The sequence below is a fragment of the Aspergillus alliaceus genome (assembly GCF_009176365.1).
Source record: "Aspergillus alliaceus strain CBS 536.65 unplaced genomic scaffold BDW43scaffold_57, whole genome shotgun sequence".
Classification (NCBI taxonomy): domain Eukaryota; kingdom Fungi; phylum Ascomycota; class Eurotiomycetes; order Eurotiales; family Aspergillaceae; genus Aspergillus; species Aspergillus alliaceus.
The window spans coordinates 142783-167585 of record NW_022474740.1 but is presented as its reverse complement, the minus strand read 5'-3'; the positions used below and the strand labels follow the sequence as shown (position 1 = coordinate 167585).

The 24803-nt window shown below is 44.5% G+C and overlaps 5 protein-coding genes across 5 annotated transcripts in view; 2 read left to right on the top strand and 3 right to left on the bottom strand.

The window, feature by feature from the left end:
• The first annotated feature begins 4077 nt into the window (after positions 1-4077).
• On the top strand, positions 4078-5606 carry BDW43DRAFT_198373 (fungal specific transcription factor domain-containing protein). The gene is made up of 3 exons (XM_032039108.1): positions 4078-4145; positions 4295-4618; positions 4687-5606. The coding sequence occupies exons 2-3, from the start codon at positions 4596-4598 to the stop codon at positions 5354-5356; spliced, it is 693 nt and encodes a 230-aa protein (XP_031895860.1). The 5' UTR covers positions 4078-4145; positions 4295-4595; the 3' UTR covers positions 5357-5606.
• Positions 5607-7563: 1957 nt separating this feature from the next.
• Positions 7564-8090, bottom strand: BDW43DRAFT_289629 (uncharacterized protein). Its single transcript, XM_032043409.1, has 2 exons — positions 7987-8090; positions 7564-7936 (listed from the first exon to the last, which is right to left on the bottom strand). The coding sequence occupies exon 2, from the start codon at positions 7928-7930 to the stop codon at positions 7676-7678; it is 255 nt and encodes an 84-aa protein (XP_031895859.1). The 5' UTR covers positions 7931-7936; positions 7987-8090; the 3' UTR covers positions 7564-7675.
• A 701-nt stretch (positions 8091-8791) lies between these two features.
• On the top strand, positions 8792-10540 carry BDW43DRAFT_289628 (uncharacterized protein). Its single transcript, XM_032043408.1, has one exon. The coding sequence runs from the start codon at positions 9328-9330 to the stop codon at positions 9940-9942; it is 615 nt and encodes a 204-aa protein (XP_031895858.1). The 5' UTR covers positions 8792-9327; the 3' UTR covers positions 9943-10540.
• Positions 10541-12800: 2260 nt separating this feature from the next.
• BDW43DRAFT_315357 (purine and uridine phosphorylase) lies at positions 12801-16000 on the bottom strand (the record flags this gene model as incomplete). Its single annotated transcript, XM_032048034.1, has 2 exons — positions 12801-14962; positions 15025-16000. 2 exons carry the CDS (start codon positions 15998-16000, stop codon positions 12801-12803), a joined length of 3138 nt encoding a protein of 1045 aa, XP_031895857.1.
• Positions 16001-24007: 8007 nt separating this feature from the next.
• BDW43DRAFT_303453 (P-loop containing nucleoside triphosphate hydrolase protein) overlaps positions 24008-24803 on the bottom strand; it is a gene marked incomplete at both ends in the record, with an annotated part of 3292 nt that continues 2496 nt past the window's right edge. Inside the window, 2 exons of the mRNA XM_032045414.1 lie at positions 24008-24022; positions 24427-24769. Coding sequence (XP_031895856.1) covers positions 24008-24022; positions 24427-24769 — 358 coding nt within the window. The remainder of the gene's footprint in view (positions 24023-24426; positions 24770-24803) is intronic.

Genomic DNA, 24803 nt, shown 5'->3' with positions numbered 1-24803 from the left:
CCCCAGCTGTTTGATCCCTACGACTATGGGCTTAACCGACCAGAGCACCCGAACGCCACACAAATCGGCATTCAGACCCACATCCGATGACGTACATGACGTGGATGACCTCAGTTATCACAAACCACTAGTTCGATTGGTGTTCCAACCGGGTCTGTCTAAAAGCCCGGCACAAAGCCTCTAGAGGTATGCTACGCTCAAAATGTTCAACAGTTGAGTGCCGGCAGCATGCTATGCCTCCAAATAAAACCTGTCCGGCTACCACCCACATGAAGTTTTCCTTGTCCTAATTGACTAACTAATCTATGTTACAAGTAAATGCTTGGCTAGTTTATTATCCCGGGCATTTATTCTTACCTACTAAAACTTTTCTATCTGTTTAGCTCCTATCCTTATTTCAAAACTGACATTATGTCTTACCGCTGATTGCAAAAGCGGCCCCAACGTTTATACTTTTCGTCTTTTCGTAAGATTTTCCGAAAATGTGTGTCATAAACCTCTGTATTGTAATAAAATACTCACTGCCTCTCTACATACTTTACATAGTTAACTACCGCAAACAGCCACAAGTTTATTTAATTCTAGAACCGTGTGACGAGCACTAGGCAGGATCGACAAAGTCCAGATAACTCTATTCATACCACGACCTCAGTCTGATATTAGTTTGAGCTCTAATTCCTTACAGAACTTCTCCAAGCCAGTACCTGAAAATCTGGTTCATAGTAATTGGCCAGCTTGAAAATGAAATCCCCAGTTATTATGAGGTTATGGCCCAAAACGAATACTACAGCTGAAGTGGGTGAAAAATCCTGGTACTTCCATTTCAATCATGAAATGCCTTTTGGCGACATATGACGTTATACAAGAGTGCTTTATTGCTTCCATTGGCGGTTTCCACTTATGAACACGATCCGACTAATGATTCAATGAATTAGAACTTGATGAACGCAATGCTACGGTACAAAATCATACGAATTTCCGCTTCCACTGTATGCATACCACAAACTATGTCTTTTATCATAGCTCTCAATTGTTAGGCCATCATGCCGAAAGTGACTTTTGAGCACTGTTTCTGGGTCAGCATCGTCAATATACCTCTAACGGAGAGTACTAACGTCGTGGTTAGGTATATTCTTCGATTGTATTCGGGGTATAGTGTGTTCGTATAGACATGACAAAATGAGAGTCATCACAGCATTGAAACAACAAAGGTGCCCCAAACAGCAGTATAAGCAGCAACAACCCCAATTGCAACATCCGCCTTATATCCTATACCGCAACCACTGAAGCGAACCCAGCAGTAAAAGCTGATGACACAATCAAAGCAATACTTTTGTCCCTGCGAAGCATCATCACTAACATCGGCAATAACACAAAGATAGCAGTAATAAATAAAGCTGCAAGCAATCCTCAACCATTATTATGTAAACATATGGTGCCAATGAGGCCACACAACCACATGACTGCACCCACCACTGTTAATGAAATGGCAAGCTGCCGAGCATCGGTTGGGCCGCCGGTTGGATGGGCAATGAAGCTGGCAGATACTATCCATATAGCTAAGCCGATAAACCAATCGACATGTATTCTCCTGTACTCGGCATGCCCTATGAAACTTTACGTATGACACCGTTTCGGTTTTCACTGCTGTTTAGAAATGTTTTTAAGAAACAAGTCTGCTAGCTTTGTTTAAAAATGGGCAAGCTTCCTTTCGTTATCTTTTGTATTCGAGGGCCGAACATAGATCAATTTCTCTGTAATTTCCGCAGGATAGTTCTTGAGAATGTTCAAAGATTTTCGTTTTATATGCTGCGAGGACATGTACTTGAGTTGAAATGAGTCTAGAGTTCAGCCCCTCTTTAAACTAACGTTGCCATGGAACAATAATAGGTTCAGAGTTCGACAACACCACACACAAGGGAGAATTTGAGTGGTCTAGAGTACATTGAGCTTTTCACGCCCCCAGTTGAAAAGAGCAGGTGGCGAGTGTTGAAAGTTCGTCGCAATTGAGATTAAGCTTCCTAAGTAGCGTGTTTATCATGATGGGTTAATAGGTTTTTACTCCAGCTCATTATGGGAGCTTGCAGAAAAAGCACAACATAGATAAGTCACCAGCCTTTTCTGTTCACAAAATATACTCAGCATTTGAGATTGAATTATTTGTCAGTTGAAGCTATAAGATTGGCAATTATATAAATATACCTCGGAGTATGGGTATACCCGTAGATTTTCAATTTCCGATACTTTTATGCGTGCAAGTGTAATCATACTGCTTTTACCCCAGATACACTCCACATACTTTTAAAGCCTTCCCGTTATGGTAACGCCCAGTATACACAGAGATGTAAGTTAAAAGTTACTGAAAATCTGTAACTTTTACTTTCTCTTCGGCAATCTAAACCAGATTTTAAAAAAGCTTAAGGGGAGACAAGAGCAAATCTAAACACTTTGATTATAAATTAGCCCTTTTTTAAAAAAAAATTCACCTTCTTTAGTTGATTAGCTGTTATAACTTCCATAATATATACATCGCTAATATACAGGGTTTTGTTTTGTCCATTAATAATCAGGTCTCTTTCTTTTATATCACACTTTTTATATGTAACCAAGTTATCTTCGTAAATTATATTTGTCTTTAAGTCCCGATATGTTTAATATTAATTGTTATTGGCCCTTGCCTCTTCTTTTCGCAACATAACATACACGACTGCCGAAAAGTAGAGTTGCTAGCAGGGCGGGTTTTTCGGATTTACCCAATCAACTCTATTGGCGGAGAACTCACGGGGAACCCGGCTATTTTTCGGCTGACCAAGTGGTTGGGTCGAACCTCAATGAAAACCCGTCCTGATAAAACAACTCTCTCTATACGCAGTATATCCATAAAATTCACAATTTTTTTTTTCAGATATAATCGTTTCAGGGCATCAGCGTGCGAAGTGCGCGTCCTCCACTTTTCTTTCAGTTTTTATCGTATAGGCTTCTACTCCCCCGCACGCTTCTGGTTCGTCGATATCCTTTCGCCTTCCGCTCTAGTCTTTCTTGGCATTGTACTCTCTAATGCACAACTTCCATCCTTAATTGGAGCTCAGTCCATCTGTGATGCGTCCTTATCACCATGGCACAAGTCAATACTAAGTAACCGCGGAGAAATGGTTGTTCCAGCCGTAGTGTGTTCCTCTTTTATTTTTACATGTCCATACGTGTCTTCTAATTGCCGCGGTAGAATGCAGCTCAGCTTGCTGCATAAGTTGTCCGTCACATTTTCTTGGCTATACAGTTTGCACCCTGGCGTGAACCAGATTTTTTCGCGTTGATTGCAATCTTTAAGACTGCTCAGACCCGCAGAAAGAGACACAACTGGTTAATTCATGGTTTATGACAAATCTTTTGAGCGCATGTCAACAATCGAGCCAACCATAAATCTGCCACTTAGGCGAGCGTACTCCTAGTTCGAAGGCAACAAGGGTTGACACGTTCATGGCCTCGAAAGTCCCCATCCCGAAAGTACCAACTGCTCACGAACAACAACACCGTCCAAACTGAGTCCGTTTGGCGTGCCAGAACTGTCGAGAACATAAGGCAAAATGTAGCGGTCATCGCCCCAAATGTGACAGGTGTCGAAGGGTAGGTCTGATCTGCTCGTACCCGGAATCACAGCGTCAAACTATTGAGAGGTAAACTGGATCACCCGAACCAGATGTTGCGTTACTAAAATGCCATAGACAACTGGCTGCATTGACAGACCAGGTCCACATTTACCGAGATCTCCTTCGTGAGATTTGTCCGAGACTGGACGCCGCCTCTACACGCCGTGTGGAGGATGTCTTGAGCACGGTATGTTGTGAAGAGCATGAAAGTGGGGCGCATGTTCTTCTAACGAGATTCCGAATGCATAGGGTACGTCCGACAATAATGCTTCTCTCGATAACCTCTTACCCACGTTTTCGCAATCGCGCAATAGAGACGGTCCAGACTCGATCCACTCAAAGGCGAATCCTTTAGAGTCAGCTACAGATTTCACTGAAGAAGATTTCAATCGTGATGGAAAGGCTCAGGCTACAGGATTCCTAGGAGAACACTCAAGCATCTTTTGGCTGTACTGGATCAAGCGGGAGGCTGAACAGGCCCGGTTGTCAATGGAAGATGTATGCTTCACTCCCCACCATCAGCAAAACAGGCAAGGCTTCGTGAACTCGGTCAACTATTCGTTGGATGATGCGGATCTACAGTTGATGGATGGTATTGATGCTCTGCAAGTCCCGCCTCAGCAGACGGCTGACGATTTAATCCAAAGTTATTTCGAATTCGCTCACCCGTCTTTCCCGATTATCAGCAGGATTTTGTTTCTGACGCAATATAACACGTTTTACTCTAGGCCGCATGTGCGCCCAGGGAGGAAATGGCTTGCTGTTCTGAATTTGGTGTTCGCTATTGCGGCCAGATATCATCAGCTCGTGCAGTGGAACAATCCGGGACACGAATCCAACCATTTATTATATTTCTCCCGGGCATGGAATCTCTGTCTAAGCGACTCTTTGACAGGCCACCCGGATCCCCAACAGGTGCAAGTTGAGGGTTTGGCTTCCTTCTACCTTATGTCAGTGGGTCATGCAAATAGGTAAGTTAAACTGGCGTCCTTCAAAGGGTTCGGTTCTTATGTGTCATGAACTTATTCATGGTACTTAGAGCCTGGAGGATGTGTTGCCTGTCGATTAGCTCCGCCATTGCAATGGGACTCCATCTTCGAAACGAAAACAGCGGTATTCCTGTTGTTTCTAAAGAAAACCGCTACTTTGTATGGTGGTCTCTTTACACCTTGGGTATTACACTTTCTATTGTCACCGGCCGCGGGCCTAGCATCAACTATCATTTTATGACCACACCCCTTCCCATACCTTTTCAGGATCAGACGCTCTGGGATATAGATTCCCTTTCTTTAATCAAGGATTACAGGGCTCTTGGTCTGTTAACCAGACCTCAAGAGTTAAATGATCAGGGAAACGATGTTAGCGAATGTGCTGCAACGACGCTTCCAGCGGTAGACAGTGTCTTCGCGTCTTTTGACCGAAGCAGCGTCGGGCAAACCCCGCAAGGGGGGCGAAAAATCGCTCCTAATGAATCGCTCTATTTTCTTTACTTTGTTGAATTGACTCTCTTTACACAGGAATCAATCGGATCTTTATATGCCCCAGCCGCTGTCCGGAGACCGTGGCCGAACAGAGAGGCTTTTATCATTATTAACAATAAAAAGGTGGAGACATGGTCCCACCAACTGCCCCCTGAGTACCAGTTTCAGCGCATAGAGCCTGGTCAGGCTCATGTTCGACAGAGCGTTAGCTTGGCTTTCTGTTACTAAGCTGCAAAATCCTTTTGCTTCAGCCCTGCCTTCGCCGTCTCAGCAACCATTCCAGTGAAGCTTGCAAATCTCTGGCCGCGTCATGTGTGGAAGCAGCGTCTCTCATGCTCTGTCTCCTGCCGGACCATCCCGATACTTCATGGTTGTACACGGTTGCTCCGTGGTGGTGTGCACTACACTATATTATGCAGTCTACCAGTGTACTGTTAATGAAGCTATGTAAACTTGGAGCCGGTGGCCCAGATCCGTCAGAAACAGTCAGGTCCAGTGTGCGCAAGGCTCTTTACTGGCTACGTGAGATGTCCGCTAGGGATCCTTCGGCAGAAAGAGCATGGCAAATCTGTGAGCATATTGTTGCGCTTTATTTCCCAAGTCTACTGGACTAATGGGCCTCGAGGATGAGAGCGTGAAATCCTTCTTCGCGTCGATATTCGTAGTCACGTCTAGATCATGTGATACGGAGCAACAAAAACCTGTAGTTATTTTGCAATACGTTGGCCGGCAATACGTTGGCCGTGTGAGGAGCCAGAAAATAGCCCACTTCAGACTCGATATATGCGGGAACACCGAATCCTATTATTTGGCACGGTCGTAGCATCAGATTATAGGGTGCTGATCCTGAACTCAAGAGCTTTCACAATATCAAGCACTACTTATTTCTTTCAATCGATATCGTTTCAGGACCGAGGCGTGCGAAGCGCGCGTCTTCCAGTTTTCTATGCTAGTCTTCGAGGAACCATATACCTTTTATATAGCCTGCTGTATTAACTCGCCTTTCTTATTAGACTCGTCTTATGACTATCCGTTTTCTGACGAACAGATTTGCTGTGAGATTTTCGGGGCGCCCGCTGTTTGGAGGAAGTTAACGACATTGTTGAAGAACTAACTGACAAATATGTATCAGGTAGCAAAACGAACCTACTAGAGAATGTGGAACATAACACCAAGTAAGGGGCATTGAAAAGCCTTTTATTACTGCAGTTCATGATCCGATATCTAATTTGCATATTGTAGAGGACATTATGGTTTGGCGATTGAGGTCTCGTAAACTATGGTATATAACATGGTAAAAATTGCGGGTTAGTGTTCTGTAGGTCATTATCTTTTAAAACAAGTCCATCGGGAAAATCGTTCAACAATACGGGCATTACTTCCCTTGTTAAAATGATAGTATACCTAAAGATTTTGGACTGAACTAATTAGTGAACAATGCTCGGTAAACGTATTATTAACTATAATACTACTAGGTGTTTTCCCTTCTCAGTAATCCTCTACATCTTAGGAAAAAGATAGAAATAGAATTAAGAAAGGAAAAAGCAAGAAATGTACAGTGCCTAGGATATTTTTATTTTCTGTGTTACTGCTTGTTTGTGAATGTTCACTAATCTGTGGCTTACTGTACATTATTTTTGAAACCATTTTGAAAAGCCATGATATTTCATGTCAAACTAAACCCCATGTTTAATCATGGGGCCATACTCGTACTTTCAGATCAAATTGAATATACAGGGTGGGCTTGTGGACAGAGTATGAAGGGGAGGATACATAATCTAAAATATTCCGACTCATCAATCCCATATGCTGTGGGGTTCATATGCCCGGTTCGTTCCAGGGCTCCCACCAACTTCCTTATCCCACCATCTTGCCAGCAAGCTGTCGTGAGATCTCTTCACGTGTTTTATCTTAATCCGCAAAGCTCAACCTTTCAAAGACATATTTGTAATCTGCGAGGGCTTACCTTCGTCTTACAGTTACCCTTCTGTTTATGTTATGTTACTTCCGGTGCTGAAGGTGGTTTATCCTGTGCCTGGGGCTGGTCATTTTTCTAGCCTTCCTTGAGCCCTTTTTCACTGAGCCATTCAAAGGGAATTGTAAGGTAGTCTTTTGTAATGGAACTATCTAAATCAGCAGCTTCTTGAAGGTATTTCTTTTTCTTTTATATTCTGGATTCACCCCCCGACCATGTCGTCACAGACCGATTTTTTTGTGGCATTTTTAAGAGTAGACTTATCAACTGCCCTTCAAAAGTCTGCCAAAGCCGACGGTTCCCTATAGGCTTATAGCCTCTGTGCCAAGCTGGTTTCTCGGCTGCATTCATCCGGTGATAGACAATAGAGCCAGCTAGTGGGTCGGTGTGGGCCGCTCGGATGGCGAAAGAAAATGAAGATGACAGCCGTGTTTAACAATCCACTCTGGGAAATCAAAAATTTAGATCCACAGGTCCCGCATCCCCACCAACATAATATAGATAGCTCGTAAGGTTCTCTCTGTATTGAACTTTAAGTAATGTCCGAGAACTTGTCTACCCTAAACTGTTCCTTATGATTCTGCGTCCTCTTGTTCCTGATCTTGATTTTGCTGGTGTAGAGGACTATCTATTATTTTCGGGTTTGGGCTTTTCTCGCCACTGAAGGTCCTGTTGGCATCTTTGTAGGTATTACTGGTATTGGAGACTGAAGCATAGCGACGCGAGATACGGTCACGTATAGGATGGGCTGCGCCAGTTTGAATTATACCATGATCAGTCACTCTGTCGGCTGCAGAGAGACCCAAATCACCCGAGTCAAAATACATCCGTTTCTTATGCTTGTCAGCTACTATAGTAGATCGTTGGCTTATGGAAAATATACCCTGGACTGCTGCCAAATCACCCTTCGCTGATGTTCGGCACATTGTCCTATACTCGACGCGCCTGCTCAGGCTACTGCTTTACCAAATTTTTGATTGGTAGATAACCTCGCTCAGTTAGACGCCCGAGTTCTTGGGCGTTGGACGTCGCCACCCCGCCGACCAAGCAAGCAAAGCTGAATGGTATTAGCCGCCCTGAACCTTATAGGTTAATAACATAGTAGAGCTAAGGCCAAAAGGTTCAAAGGCCAGGAAGTGCATGAAGATATTTTCCAATTGGCCATCGCCTGGACGTGAACGAGGCTGTATGTGTAGACGCTGATCTTCGGACGGCCGAGAATTCCTAATCTTATAGGCGTTCATTCTAGCGTAGCCTAGTCACCTTGCCAAATAAAGAAATAATAAATTAGGCGGGCTATGTCAATTGTAGCCAATAAATATTCTTATTGCCTCGTCCTAGCCAGAATTTCGTACATGCTGCATCATCATTATTTGTGTGGCTATGGCCTACCTGACAACATTTGAACTACAGCCGCGGTATCCTCTTCATTTATAGGCAGATCTATCTCTATAAGTGAGCCTCTCCTTGGCACAAAATTATTCCTCTAGGTGTTGAAAAGCTTATCCAGTATATGAAGCATAGCCTACTGGTCCCGGCGCAGCGAGGCTAATGTGGCTTGGCTTGGAGAGACATACATCAATACTCGACGAGTTCCTAGTATTTCTCAGATTTAATCACACGCTGCCAGTGCACAGCCACAAATCTAGTGATTCAGTAGAGAATAGCAAAATAATATGGTCTGCCTCGGTAAACAAGGCTGAATCCGATCTATCCTCTATATATAAATACGAAGTCCCCTTTGCGCTCAATATGTTCGATTTCAACCTCCAACATGCCCACTAAAACTCCCCCGAACGGTTGAAGTCTCAGTTCGGAAGATGAGATCCGATTTTTATATCTCGATCCTGCCAAATCCTCCGAGCCAGTAACCGCCAGACTTCTCCACTCCCCGCTCAGCTCGGCCCCCGCATTCAGCGCACTTTCGTATGCCTGGGTCCTGGAACCAGACTACGATGATCCTGACGAATATGATGCGCATAAACTAACGCCTTGCATTATTAGCATCCAAGATGAAAATGATGAAGTTTTCAATGTGACTGTGACTCACAATCTCTGGCTGGCTCTTGCCCACCTGAGCGAATTCTACCATGGTCCTTTATGGGTCGACCAGTTATGCGTCAATCAAAGCGATGAGTACGAAAAGTCCTTCCAGGTACGCCGGATGGACCTCGTCTACACTTAGGCAGTCCAGACATATCTCTGGCTGGGACCGTCAAACGAAATGCGCGCCTGGGGAATGGCCCAGATCCACTGGTTGGGTGAATTTTTGCATAATTCCGGTTTTAATGGAAGGGATAACGTCAACTTCGAAGAGGCCCAGATATTCAATCACTATGATGATCCGTCCTCACTTCTTAACGGCATATACGGCGTCATCAGACAGAAGTGGTGGGCGCGAGTTTGGGTCATCCAAGAAGTCCTGCTCTCTCGTGATCCAATCTTGATCTGCGGCAACGATTCCGTTCATTTCAACGCGGTCGTGTTAACGCTGTTTTTCCTGGATCAACTGATCACCCGGATCGATGCTGAATCTCGACCGGATCTCTATCAAACGACTGAGGCCATTCTGCTAAGAGCATCCCATTTTATTGTGCTATTGCAAGATATGCTGTCAGTTGATGCAGCAGAGAAACGGTTGCCCCTTTGGAGAATCCAAGCTATCGCTAGGACAGCTCCTGGATTAGACGCTTCTGACGAGAGAGATCGGTACTGGGGTATGTTGGGTTTGGTCAAGCCTGAGCACCGGAAATTCGTCCAGGTTGACTATGGCGAGGGCGTCAAGATGCACGCGGTAGAGTATAATATCGATTGGGCAATTAGACAGGCTGGATGGTAAGGTTTGGACTGGTTGTTGTTTCGGGGTGTGGGAATGTTGGGCTTGAAACTCTCCTATATTAAACTCTAGTCATCTTGGGCCTTTACTTGATTCGCAGTCGCCGCTGTATACCTACGCATAGTCCTAATATGCGTGCTCCCACTCTTTTGTTTTCTCCAGGTATTTTTATCGCCCTGTGATAATCATATTATTCAACTTCAGTTATGTTATAATATTGATCACCAGCAGTCTACTTCTTATTTATTAGCTGGGCGAAACGAACTACTACTGCATTATTCCCTCGATTTGGTAATTCAATATTGCGGGTTTTATTGAAATGATAGGAGTGCAACATTGATAATATATATTGCTGTCTTCGGGAGAAGCAGCGGAAAGAGATCCGCCGGGATTTTAGTCAGAATATAAGTGTGGAAAGTGCGAAATAGTGTGATATCAAAGATTGGCTTAGCCTCGCGATAACTCTGAGTTATCTCTCAATTGTCTTAAGGGATTGTCGCTGTGGTTCTCCTTAACTCCCGCGAGCGCAAAAGGGTCAGGTCATGTAGGCGCGTTCAGACGCCAAGGTGGACCGAAACTAGTCATGTGATGGGGTTAGCAAACCAACTGGCTCGTAACTTACAAGTTTTAATTACCAGCCTATCTGACCCTTTCATGCTTGTAACCAGCCAGCTTAATAGATAAATACCTCCAGTTAACGTAATCGGTAAACGAGCTGCGCACGCAATCGGGCTGCGCACCAACCGCTATATTGAAAATTAAAATAGTCAAAACACCATGAATTCAGACTTCTATATAGAAATGAGTAGTTCTATCGATTCGGGCAGTGCGTAATTTTATGGCCCTGTACACCACAGCCAAAACATTTAGGTGGGGCGCGCCTAGAAGCCGATTCAGTAGGCAGAGCCTTATTTGCCTGTATAGCTTCATCTACCTGATTTCGGCGCTCTTTAAGAATTCAGGCTTCAGATACTGATGTGCCTCCTTCAAAAGTAATCTGTTTGGTAGAGCGCTTTCGCTTTTTAATTTGCCTTTCATGTTCAGCCTGATATTACTCAAGTTAATACTTCTATAAGGCAGCCTTCCAGAAAGGCGGAGGCGTATCTCATCCTCAGAAAGAGCCTAGCAACGGATTAGCTCAGTGCGCGACAGTACGACTACGGTGGACATTGGTTTGTCCTGTCCTGATTCCATTTCGAAATGTGTAATGTACATTATTGTTAATAAAATTGTATTGCGTTCATCGCCCCAAACGTTAAGACGACAGATTTTGCCCCTCTATCGAAATAGCACAAACAGATCCATACGTCATCGTCGCCATTCGGTCCCATGGAATGTTGGGCCTTTCAAAGCTAGATCTCGCCAAATCGCAGGGTAGGTTTTCGACTCCGGACCCAAACCAGTCAAAGAAAAGAAAATGACGGTAATATATACATGGAGTACGCAGTCGCTCATTTGTGACAAGGGCGACGAGCATAGTGAATAGCAACACAAAATGTATCTCATTTGACGTATAGAGCAAATTATGCCACATCCGGTGGAGGACCGAACCCGTTCTCGACTGAGTTGCTGATTTATTAGGTTGGTAGTTCGTCATAGTGTGGGTTGGGTAGCTCATCTGTCATCATCTTTGATCATCTCGAAGCGCTAAAACCCCCGACTGGGCATTGTAGCCGAAGACGGGCAATTGCATCCAATGTTGGAATACCCTCGTTCCCCTGCACAGTTACATCTATTTCGGTTTGGGGAAGGGCTCAGGGCTAAGGCTGCTGGGGCTTCGTCATATTCCTCAATCAACACCTTTAGCCCTCCAACCCTCTCCACCTTAGTCCTTCTAGTCGTATGACTCAAATAATAATTAACTGCCTTCGTCTTTTCTATCTGACCTGTCAACCGTCACTAGCTGAGGTCGAGTTCCGCCTGGATCTTACCATGACTTGGCAGATATTTTCTCTAAGAGGGAATTTAATAGCCTTCCGCCCTGCAGGGGAGAATTGGAGTAGCTAAACAATGAATGCAGAGGAACTTGAAGCGGAAAGATAGTACCCCATTGACAATCTACAGAAGGTTTCTATATACGGTCTGGACTACCTTGTGCCGAGTGGTCCATTCTTACCCATCAACAAGCAAAAAGTCCTCGAACCTAAGAGTACCCACTCATCTGATCAAAAAGTTGTACCCTTCCAGTACGTTCAACTTATGAGCACAGTGCCCTTACCCCCTATAACTATGTCTTTTTGGACGGAGCTAAAAAGAAATACATGACGTACTGACTTATGAGAGAAAGAAAGAAAATAAAGTAACACCTGGTCAGCCTCCGGGTAGTATATTCTATATTGGGCCTTGACTAGCTAGCAAGCAGCAATGGGCGCGTTTACATCATCAATCTTTATGTTGCGAGAAAGGTTGGAGACTCTTCTTTTCGGTGGACTTTCGCTGGCTCAACCTCATCACGAGAACGTGCCTATTATCCAGCGCCTTTGATCGATTAGGTTTTGGAGAGCATATCTTGTGCCTAGGTCTGTAAAAAGCGGATAACTGGCAGGTTTTCACTGTATACTATTAAAGCAATAAATATTGTTGCCATCTGGTGCTTAGAATAGCTAGGTAACTGAAAAGGAAAGCCATGCGGCAAGTATACGCAAAGGTAAGCATAACTGAAGGGGATTGTAAGGCATATACTTTGTGTATCAATAGATCTTTAATCTTTTAGAAGGAAAATCACAAGGTGTCCGCATTACAGGTAGATTTGTTGCTTGAAGCATTTGTGCAATATTGGAATGTCCGGATAAGGCAGCCCGCAAGGCATCGCCATAATATCCACCCTTGGTGATGACATTAGCTCCATGCTGTAGTAGAATCTATACAATCTTCTTATGGCCTCCGGATGAGGCATCCTGCAATGTATTGCCATACTTTCCACCCTTAGTGTTGACACTAGCTCTGTGTTGCAATAGCATCTGTACAATCTTGTCATGTCCTCTGGATGAGGCAGCGTACAGTGCATTGCCATACCTTCCACCCTTGGTGTTGATAATAGCTCCGTGTTGTAATAGCATCTGTACAATCTCCTTATGTCCTCTGGATGAGGCAGCCTGCAATGCATTGCCATACACTCTATCCTGGGTGTTGACATTAGCTCTGTGCTGTAGTAGCATCTGTACAATCTTCTCATGTCCTCTGGATGAGGCAGCCTGCAATGCGTTGCCATACTCTCCACCCTGGGCGTTGACATCGGCTCCCTTTTGAAGTAGTAGCTCAGTAACCCCTGTGTGTCCATTCAGTGAGGCCCATACCAACGCACTTGATCCTGTATCATCTGCCTTGTTTGTATCGGTTTCTTTGGCAGTGAGCAACTTCTGGACCATTCGTGTATGCCCATTGAAAGCTGCCAAATGGATTGCATCCATCTTGGGCATTCGTTCAAACCCCATCGCAGCCCACCAAAATATTCGGAACCAAAGTATCCATCGTTCTCTGTCTCTGTTGTATAATTGATCTAACAAATCATCGAGCTCTTGTTGCTGTGCCATGGATACGTTCCGTATATGATCTGGCCAATGTACAGCCGAGTATTCCAGAAGACTTCGATGACCTATTTCTGTTTCTCCTTTACTTTCTTCTAAGTCCTCCATCAACAGGTATCGAACACAGACCTGAGCCATTAGACTCTCAGCGCCTGTCTGGTTGAAGGCATACATAGAATTGGAATTTCCGGTAAAATCCCTGCTGATAAGAAATTCCCTGGCTGTCTGGTGGATAAGGTATATCTTTGAATTATTGATAAAGACAAACAGACCACACAGTTGTCGTATCTTTCTGGCTAATTGCACTGGATTAATCCCAGCATTTGCTGCACTCCGCGACTTCGGGTACAACGCTATACCTAACGCCATAGCCATTTCTTGCGTTGTCAAGGGACGCCGTGCACCGACAATAATCTGAAGGATCTTTCTTACTGTATTGACTTGGTTGGTTGGAACACGAGCAAGGATCTTTCCGTATGCTGCATCCACGGATGGAGGTATTAATCGAATTGATTCCTCAGCTGGCCAAAGACTGTCTTTAAATGTGGTGCTGATATCGTCAATGGCTAGATATAACCAAAGATACGTGCGGTGTTCCATTTGAAGAAGTTGGTACTCAAGCCGTTGCTGTATATCAGATGATAGTAATGCAGTTTCAGCAAGCTCCTTTACTCGAATCCTTACTACCAGATTAACCTCTTCGCGGATTTGATGGTTTTCTTCCTCGCCTTTGAGATGTATGTATGGGAATGAATCCGTGATAGGTTTGAAGCTGTGCTCCACCTCATCATAGGGACGACTGGTTATCAGAAACTTCAGCCAGGTTCCCACGGTTAATGAATCAGTTCGATGGTAGAAGTCTTCGAGTCTCCGGATGAGTTGCCTTTGATCATCCGGATGACATTCATCAAGCGCATCGAGCACACATATAGTATTGGCTGATATGGGATCTGACATTACTGCTATAAAGATCCGCCAAAGTTCACCAGTCTCTTGCTGGAGTTTGTTCCCATTCCTCTCCCATGATGGCAGCGCATACTGTAGGAGATTCGGCTGTTGGCTAAAGAGCTGGTGAAGTACTGCACATAATGCTACAGCAAGATTGTTCTGCTCATCATTGTCCTTGAAAAAAAAGTAACAGATTGATACAGTTGGCCTCAATGCTTTGAAGCCATCGTCAATAAGTGATTTGGCCAGAACGGATTTTCCACAACCAGGGTCGGCTGATATCCACAGAAGATCATTGCAGCAACTATTCCGCCAACGGCGATATTGTGGATTCTGTAAAACCCATTGGCATGTCCCTGGAACACGACCAGGATTGATGTTTTTATGCTGCTCGTAGTTAGATATCTTGAATACTTGATGACACTTTTGTTGTTGATCAGTCAAGGCTCTAGCTGTTTGTTCGCGATAGTGCTGTTCCTGTTGGTTGAATACTATATCCAGTCGTTGATTTGTGCCTTTGACTTCTTGAGTTAAATTTTCTATGGAGCCTATAGAGCGATAAGTAAACCATATGTTCTTCTGAATATTAGGCTATTTGGATATTACCTACTGCATATATCTACTGCAAGATTCTCTTGCGAGACTTGACCCCGGGGCACATATTCCAGCAACTCCTTGGCATAGGCTGCCGCCGCCAAAGCAGCGTAACCTTGCCACTGCTTGTTCTTGTGCGAATCAGAGTAATCGCAGATGCCACGGATAACAATGCAAGGGAAGTCTAACATCAAGCCTGCTGCCTCCATCTCAAAACACAGTGCCCCAAGTTCCAAGCGAAGCTGTTCTCTTGTGCAACCGTGTTTGATAACAGAATTTCCTGAAGCAATAATACCATAGTGTAGCAGCGGATCCTGACCATCCCGTTCACGTCTAGTCTCTTCCCATTCTCTTGGACATGTATCACAGTTCTTCGCAGTAGCAGGATGTTCGCGCTTGGTTTTGAATAATCGATCGCTTTGTGAGCTGGGTCGGCCAAAGTTTGCCTGCGTCCGTCTGGTCCTCCTGATCGCTCTTTGAAGATATTCCGGGTACCGGGGATCATCAGTTAGCTCAGCAGCCCTTATATTATTAACTGCTGTTAACAATGATCTAGGAGGACTGTTCAAAGAGCCAGTTCGGCAAAATACACCGTCCGCAGTGACCTTGCCCATATCATATTGAACCACGCCTCCACAACTGCCTGTCTGGCAGCTAATCACTATATCACCAAGCCGTATATCATGATCTGTCGATGGGATGCCTCCCCCAACACCAACCATCAGACCAATCCGTAACGATTTTGAGAACGTACGGACCATGTTATTTGCGACCGTTGTAGCTGCGCAGGCTCCATATTGTCCACAGGGCAGGCAGGCGATCACGACATGGTGTTTTCCAATGCGACCCAATCTATAAGAGTTTGTATCTGCAGCATCTTGCTGTTCAAATATTCCAAAGTCCTCATCAAGCATTTCTTTGGCTGCGGCCGCCTCGATAGGTAGGGCACAGACCCAACCGATCTGAAATTCCTCTCGTGCAGGACAAGGCATGGTTGTTATGTGGCACGACCAAGACGAATTTCTGCTCTAATCTGACGTTGACGACCAAAGACGGATGTTAATAGAACAGTTGAAAGGCAGAAGCAGAGGGGCTGTCAAATCTGACATTGCTGAAGAGGAGCTAGAGTGCATAACTATTAGCCACTAAAGCTCAGCCTTGTGCTGCGCACGAGGCATACGCTGGGCGGTAAAAGACGAAACACCATTGGCCGCACTGAGGCTGCCTTGCTTCCTTGTCACCTGCTTAATAAGAGAAAATCCATTTTAGCATTTTATATTTGCCCAATGGGATCTGTATATGTCCGAATCCTCCTTCGATTTCGCAAAGAAACAGGATACGGTATGCCGATCTTAGATAAAGTGGAAATTTCAGATGCTCTAGACTAAGCTTGCAATCCGAGCTTGCATCTACGTGATGATCATGACACACGGAAGGTCTTGAAAGCTCAATCACCGGACCTTGAGCAGTTTCATCCCAGTGCAAATCTTATTCGCTGTTGAAAGCGGTTACAGTGCAGTGAACAGAAACAAAGTCAAAGCACTGGCAGGGCTCGACTGGTCTTTAGATACGACGATAGGTATGGCACATAGCTCATTCGTGAGAAACATATAGTAGCATTGGATGCGAATACTAAGTTTGAGAACGGAGAAGAAGAAAAAGAAGAAGAAGAAGAAAAAGAAGAAGAAGAAGAAAATGAGAAATCGAAGTCATTATGAAAACTGATTGCCCTCTAAACTCCCATCTGCGGACTCGAATTGTTGAGAAATTTTCGAGCTTGCCTTTGGAGCTTATCGGCCCGATGCCTTTCTGCAGGCAATCCGAGCACGCATGCCCGCACTTCTCTGGAGCATTTTTGTATTGTCGAATCCGCGGCAGTGACCAAGCCAGGCATTCCTGAGCAGCCTAGGTATGCTTCGACCTGCGTTTGGAATAAGCTGACTGAGGGAGCTCCACTGTCTGATGGTTCCTTCTGCTGGTGACAAAAGTACATTTAGCGCTGAACACGCATCTCGTCTACAATGGTCAACAACCACTGATCTACTATTGAGGGTCCGGAGTTAAGCAATGGATCCCCTCAACACCTTGCAAAGACGTCCGACTTGGATCGAGTGAAGAACGGAGTGTTGCCAGAAAAGACTGTCAGATGCTAGCAAGCACTGGAACGACTGTGACCAAATTTTTGGTCTCCCAGACGGGCTATGTATGTCGATGACTGGGCAGAACTCTACATGCGTGGCTACGATCCAGGGCGTTTATAGCAGATGGATTCATTTAAGATATACTTTAGATATAGCAACCTGACATTTCCAACTGAACAATGGCACTTAGACTATTTTTCTTCTTTTCCCTTCCTTGATTGGCTGCTCCTCCGGGACAGTCTTTGACTCTCCAGGTTCCAAACTCCAACGCCTTTTCCTTATCACATAATTAGAGCGAGGTTCCTCGATCGAGTGCATGTCAAAAAGGTGATGCCGAAAGTCTAGGACACTGCTATACTCCTTCCCAGAGTAACAGGGATGATAGCAAGTAACTGGGTTACCTGACAGCAGCTAGAAGAGATACCTATCAATATAATTCAAGAGTGTGGCCTTGTTTAGCTATTGCTTGAAACACTCATCCGGTCTCTTGTTACCGTCCCCTAGACAGAAGGGGCAGAATCCAGGAGCTACAAGAATGTAGCAGAATATCAGCAATCTATATCAGATTTTAGATTGGCTAAATAAAGAATACAGTGCTGGTTCCAGTCTTCTTTGCTGTATAACAGCTGCATGTATAAGTAGCAAAACTGTATAAAGTTTTGTTAGATATAGCAGTAAGCTCTCTTGCTATTCTTATAGCACTATTAATAAGGAGCCTCATTTAATGCCTTTCTCTAATATTATAGAATATGCTTTGCGTGACCTTGTAGTCACTGGGCAACACTAGTAGCTTGTCAGTCCCTATAGCTTTTAAGGTAATGCGAGGTGCAAACCTCCTATGGATTTTTGGCAGACCAGACATTATCTATTAATAGGGATTAATCCAGGATAGTACATAACTCTCTTGGTTAATATACAGAGACTAACCATGTCCTAAAGGCATTATTTTCCTATCTCACTATTAATAGATATCTCTTTGAATAGGTTTTTGTACAGGCAAGTTCTAGTCGGGATATATTTGGCATAGATCTTGAATAGATTTGTTATATCATGTTCAGTGAATTCTTTTCTAGAGATATATTCTTTATAGTATTTATTCTATTATTATAAAATATATTTAGATTACTTTTCCTGAAGCTTTTTTGCTTTCTGTGTATACAGCCTAGATTATTCTTCTGCCAGTGATTTATAAATACTGAGCTAACCTGCAATCCTTCATGAAAGGTCAGCAATCCTTATATTTAGGCCAATAATTTCCTTATTATATTCAAACTTGAATAGTGTTGCGGTGTCAAGGCAAAAAGGGACATTTAGATCATGATAATATACCATGCTCTGTTCCATGTCTTGACACTCATAATCTGGTTCCATACCATACATTAAAGCTTGCATATCCAATGCCTTGAGCTGAGCCTGATATTTGAGGAATGTGTTATGGTCTTGATGGTCAAGCGCTTGGCTGCGCGTAGCTTCCGAGGCTTTGGCTATATAATTGATCAGCACCGGACAGACAACTATGCAAAGGTGGGGAAATCAGAAAGCAAAGGAGAGGTAAATAAATGTAGTGGGCGGAGTCAGCTTATGATCTACCCTGTTTGCGAGCTCAGCTCTGATTCCGTGGACGCGTAGTTGGTCCTCGAATCCATCTCTTTGCGCTAGACTCGTGAAATTGTGTCTCAACAAGGAGAATGTCTGTCCTTTGTCTGCTTTTGGTCCCTTTGGAGTGACCGTTCAAAAAAATGGGAGCTCTCTAGCGGTCTTAGTCCACTGCAGAGTCCATGATTCTCTGTTCTCCGGAGGTCTTTGGGCCAGTAACTCCTCAACAGAGGATATGCCTTTAAACGCACGATCCACAATGCTGTGGACAATGACCCAAAAAACAAAATTCATTACAAGGATTGGATACTCCCTGAACCAAGTTTTTGGCCTAGTAGCACGGTAAGCCCCAGATTAAATAACAGTAGCCTTGAGAGTAGGGTTGTGTAGGAAATGAAAGAAGGGAAACAATCTACAAAGTTTCATCGTCCCGGTAGCGCCATCCTTTAAGGAATTTAGGATCAATTATTACCCATCTCTTCACTGTCCCAGCCTGGTTACTCCATTTTATATGGAATGAGAGGTGCTTTGCATAAGAGTCAGAGAACTGAACCTTGGAGCAGACATCACAGGCACTAACCTTATAGTAGAGACATTCATTTATATTTCGATAAGAACTTGATTCTACAATTGCACCAGCTCTGGATCCTGAACCTATAAAGAGAGCAAGCTCACTTCCAGTTTGGACTCATGCCCGTTCATGCACATAGTCATGTGTATCGTCCCCAAATAAACGGCGAAGCAGGTATTCAATATCCTTGGCTGTAACTACGAAGCGTGCCCTTGGTTCCGTTGGAAGGGCATACTTGCTTGTTAGATCATTTCGTATGAACTAAGCAGAACCATATTAGCATTAATTCTGACAACAGGTGTGTTTAGATCACATACATTAAGGACATCTTTCTTCGCTTCCATAGGGAGACTCCTGGACGTCTCACGCTCCCATCTCGACGTGAAGCTGGTAAAAAAGCAGCATGCTGTCTTCTGCGAGGGTACATTCTTTTTTCGGGTAGCGATGTAAAACTCCACAAAAAGCTTTAGGATTTGCGGAGAGGGATCTGGCTCATCCTTAGAGAAGCTTTTTTGTTCCACTCTCCTTGCGAGAATGTCTCCATCTAAAGATAAAAGAGTTAAGAGTTACCTCGCTAGGCTTAACTGGGGATGGATACTTACAAAGCCCACTGGAGTGCTGCTTGATCATATTTTTCACAAGTCGCCGGTGCAAGGTAGAGATGTCAAAATATTCCTGTAAGCGATATCGCGCGGCGTCTGCTAACTTGATGGTACATTGTGCCCCTAGCAAGATGTAAACAGAGACCAACCGCTACCAAAGTATGGTTAAATGCTAAATTTGGCGCTGGCTTGGTGACTGCAACTCCCCAGTGTGCTGGAAGACCGTGCAATAGGTAGATTTCTTGTCATATACCAGCTCAAGATATACCTCACTATTCCTGCTGTCTAATATCCATCATCGGATGATAAGAATATGTCAGAGCCTATGGGAGCCTAAGGCAGCAACCACGTGACCTGACCACAACACCAAGGAATCTCTGTATGATAGATTTAGACCTGAAGACAATCAATCCTGATATGAATCTATAGGAGACACGTGATCGCCTAGCGGCTTGGCCGGATCACCCACTCCTTCAGCCCCTGAGGGCTTTACCCATTAGTAGTTGAGGAAGAGAAGAAGAAGCGCAAAAGATAGTTGATATAGTCGTCCATAGAATTGAGCACCTACCAGAATGGCATCCGGTCCTCAGTAGGCTACGTACGTGTAGCTGATACAGCCTCATCCTGCCCATCTTTCCCCTGAGATCACAACAAATCCCATACACGTGTGCTACACCAGCTCCATCAGAATATGTAATAGATATATACAATGACATCAAGGCTTGCACTGTCTAAAATCTAAATCATCGGTGATATGTATAATACAATGGACCAGCTATATGCCAATTCTCCCAATGCTATTTAATGCATATAGCCGAAAATCAGTCATTGTATCCGCTCGAACCCGGAGCTATATACTTAGTCCTATAAACCAGAGCAAGTGCTCGGGAATACCGTGTATATTGAAGAGTAAGTCCATTGACAAGCGGCTACATCATGTATCTCTACCAGTAGTTGTGTCAGACGTAGCCAGTAGCTATAAGTTAGACATTACGCGCTGACGACGTTTGTCCAACTACTCCGACTGGTGAGCCAGAGACTCGGGGCTCCACATTTAACTAGGCCTCTCACGTATTAATAAATGAGCTTGGCAATGCTCTATTTCTACTCCTGCACGAGTTAAGCAACTGGGGACGGAGGTATGCGATAAGACACTACTACCTGGTGAATTACGTCTTGCTCTAAACCCGGCCATGGGTTACGGCAGCTGGCGTATTTCATCGGCTGGTGAGTCGCGCATAGCCTCCTTTTGTCTTCTCACAGGAATGGATACTGATGCAATTCTACACGGCTGACTTCTACTGATTCAGCCCTTGACCCGGAATACTCGGAAGTTTCGAGGCTTGCCACCCAATAGCGTCCTAGATAGGAACTATCTCGTTCTTAGAGGTGTTGAACGATTGGCCATTGAAAAGAGAGGATATAAAGACTATAGAGGGGGTGGTGGAGGAAGTAGCGTGGGTGAGGAAGGTGGAAAAGTGGTAATCAATCTGCTTCCTTGCCGCAAAGGAAAGCAGATCAAATTACTGATGCTGCTGTGGCGGAGACTTCGAAAAGTTTAATAAGCTGGTGACCGCTCTCCTTGGGAGTGTAGTGAAAAGATGACCATGACCTACTGATCTCTGTGACGGTTTATGCAGACAAAGAGGCATTTTACATGTTCTTGCAGGTGGTGAGCTGAATGCAGACGTCTTCAATCTTACGCGCCAGATTCTAGCAGAGGAGTGAAGTCTCAACTGTATCCGTTGTTTGCTTCATCTGCCCTCCTCACTATGTAAAAACAACATTTGACCACCAGACCAAGGATTGTTTGTATGCTTATGATGGATTAGATACCAGTGTTTCATGTACCTCCGTTTATGAGACCTCTCAGATTCGTAGATCTTTCACTGTCAGTAATCTTCCCAGACCCGGAAGCGAGCAAGTATTCAAGCATTTACATGATCTTATAACACTAAAATTAACTATCTTTATTCCTGTACACTGTCTATGAGATGGAACAGACTCCACTTTTTGTTAAAGTGCTGCCTAGCATGTACCTCATCGATTTATTTTCTGACCTGCAGTGAAAATAGTCATCTGGCTGACTTAAATCTGATACTGTTATATTTTGCCTATCCGGACAAAATCGAAAAAAAGAACTAATTTTACCTGTTGTATCTCTGTATACCGCTTTACTGGCCGCCTTTACCTATCCCTAACTAGCGGTGTAGCTTTCTCAATTATTCTTCATCAGCTCTAAGATATCAAAATTTATCATGCCTCGCCCCTCTATTGATCTTGAGCCCTACAAGGCTGAGATTATAGATCTGTATGAAAGCCATACTTCTACCTCTTCCCTTTCAGACCTCCTAGCTCATCGATATGGGGTTCAAGTGACTTCTCGTACGATTGATGACCGCTCGGTGGTTGAAAACGTTAATTTATCAAATACAACATGCCCGCTTTAGTGCGGCTTTCCAAACTGCAAACTGCTGAGAAACACGCTCCAAAAGAGTGAAAGCATCGAACCCATTATGGAAAGCGGGATAGCTGGGTTTTGCAAATCCGTGGCATGCCCCTGTGGTATAATCCATGCCACGAAGAACGCTAGCAAGGGTGAAACACAGACAAAATTATAGAAAATAATCCGATGTAGACTGATGGTTTCGCGAGCAAAGATCCCCCAAAAGTCCTCTCGCCTGTCGCCTGCTTCTTCCAGTTCGGTCCTTTTCTTTGGGAGGAACTTCAGGATGTCAGAGGAATGAGCCCCCAGCCTTTTACATTTGTGGTGTAAGTGGAGTAGTGGTCGTGGTTTGTGACAAGCATAGAAACGTTTGGTGAACTCGTGCTCGGAGATTGGGGGAATGTTGTCCATCGGTCTTGGCTGATACTCGTACTCGGTGTTCGCATGGTCAGGGAATGCATCTTTAATTTTAGGTGTGAATTCGTGGTCATCAAACTTCTCAAACTGTGATTTATCTACTCAATCAAAATCCTTGGAGTACCAGACTGAGGCACTCACCTTGTAAAAGTCACAATGAGAGTACCTCCAAACGCTGAGCCAGCCTCGTAGTACACCTCTAAGGCGGAAATACTCTTCTTTCAGTGTACCGAAGAAGGTATGGCAGTTCAGGTCGCCCACGCAGATTTGTGCGAGCCTATAATTTTCACCCTGTTTTACGAGGAAGAGGACGCGGTGCTGGGTGATACTCATATCGGGGGTATTGGCCTTGAGCCCCGAGGGACGATGATGAAGCGAAGTATCAGACGAAGAGCTATCTAGCTGCTGACTTCCATAACCTTGATAGGATGCCTGATTATAAACTTGACTATTAGTCGAGGTGCTGCCAAGGACCGAATTAGATTTAGTATGTGCTCCTAGAGAAGGTTGCATATTTTGGGTTGCCGCAGTGTCCTTAGGAAGACTTCTGATTACGGACTGAAGGCGTTTGACAAAGGTATTTGGTACTTCTGCCCACCGCTCTTCGCGACATGTCTGCATTACCGATCAGGGCCTGGACCTTGTGTAAGGCTGGACATAAATGAATACTTACACACTTCCACCGTAAACGCGACTCTGATTCTCCCAGTGGTCTTAGACAACGAGGTAATGGCCACCAATCCCAACGCTCTCCGGTCCAGTGCTCAACTAAATGCTGGTAGTTGCTGATGAACCTGACAAATTGAGAACTATCTTGATCACAGTCAAATTGAATCTCGTGGGGATTCACGTGCTGCAACTCTGTGACAAGATTACGCAGCTTATACCGCGCAATATCACCATGGTTCTTGTGTTCTGGAATTGACCACTTTGTCACCAGATCACGAAGTCGAGAGTGCAGCGAGGGCTGGACAAACCCTTTGAGCTGACGACGAAGAATTTGGTAGGCGGCGCTTTCCAAAATGAAGTTCTTCATTTGATCCAAATGTTGTAAAGTTCCCTCATACGGCTCATCTTCGCCAGCTTCCTCTGCCACGGAGTCTTGGTCACTTTCCTCATCATCATGATTGAATACTTCGATTACGCCACTTGCCTGGGGAACAGGGCGACCCCTGTGTAGATTTTGAAGAAAATCTTCCACTTTCCTTTTATGGCCTGAGCTTTTTTCAACTGATGCGATTCTATGTTCTGCCTCTAGAACGGGAGGCTTGATGTTTCGCTCTTCGTGAATGGGTGCCATGGCAAAAAGCTCGCGGGTGATCATGGCTGAATATGAGCTTACAAAGCTCCTGAGGTCTCGGTGCAGTTCGCTGAGGATATCTGCCTTAAGATTATTCGCAAAGTGTTTCAGCAATCTTCGAAAGTTGTTTTGCATCCTTTCAAATCCAATCCGCTGCTCTGATACGCCGAGTAAAAGGAGCGAGAGCAGAATGCCGTCTTCATGCAGCAGGGTCGCAAACTCCTGAATGAGCAACGAATTTATTTTCCCCTTTCCAGATTCAAATGATCTGGTGCTGGGAATGGATACAGGAGCAGAAAAGACTGAATCATTTTCAATAGAAGAATCGGAGTCCTCATAATGCACAAAGTCGGGATGCGTTGGCTCTAGCACCTGCTTGCTAGTTCCCATCACCTGCACCAGTAGATCTTTTGCTTCTTTCCATCGTCCTTGGTTCTTGTACAGAGATGCGAGGGTATTTATGCTAGTTAATATGTCAGGATGCTTTGGCCCTAGCACCTGCTTGCGAGTTTCTATTACCTGCACCTGTAGGTCTTCCGCTTTCTCCCATTGTCCTTGATTCATATATATAGATGCGAGGCTGTTCATGCTGGCCAGAGTGTCGGGATGTTCTGGCCCTAGCATCTGCTTGCGAGTCTCTATTACCTGCACCAGTAGATGCTCTGCTTCTCCCCATTGTCCTTGTATGCTGTGAAGAGATGCAAGGTTGTTTATGCTGGTCA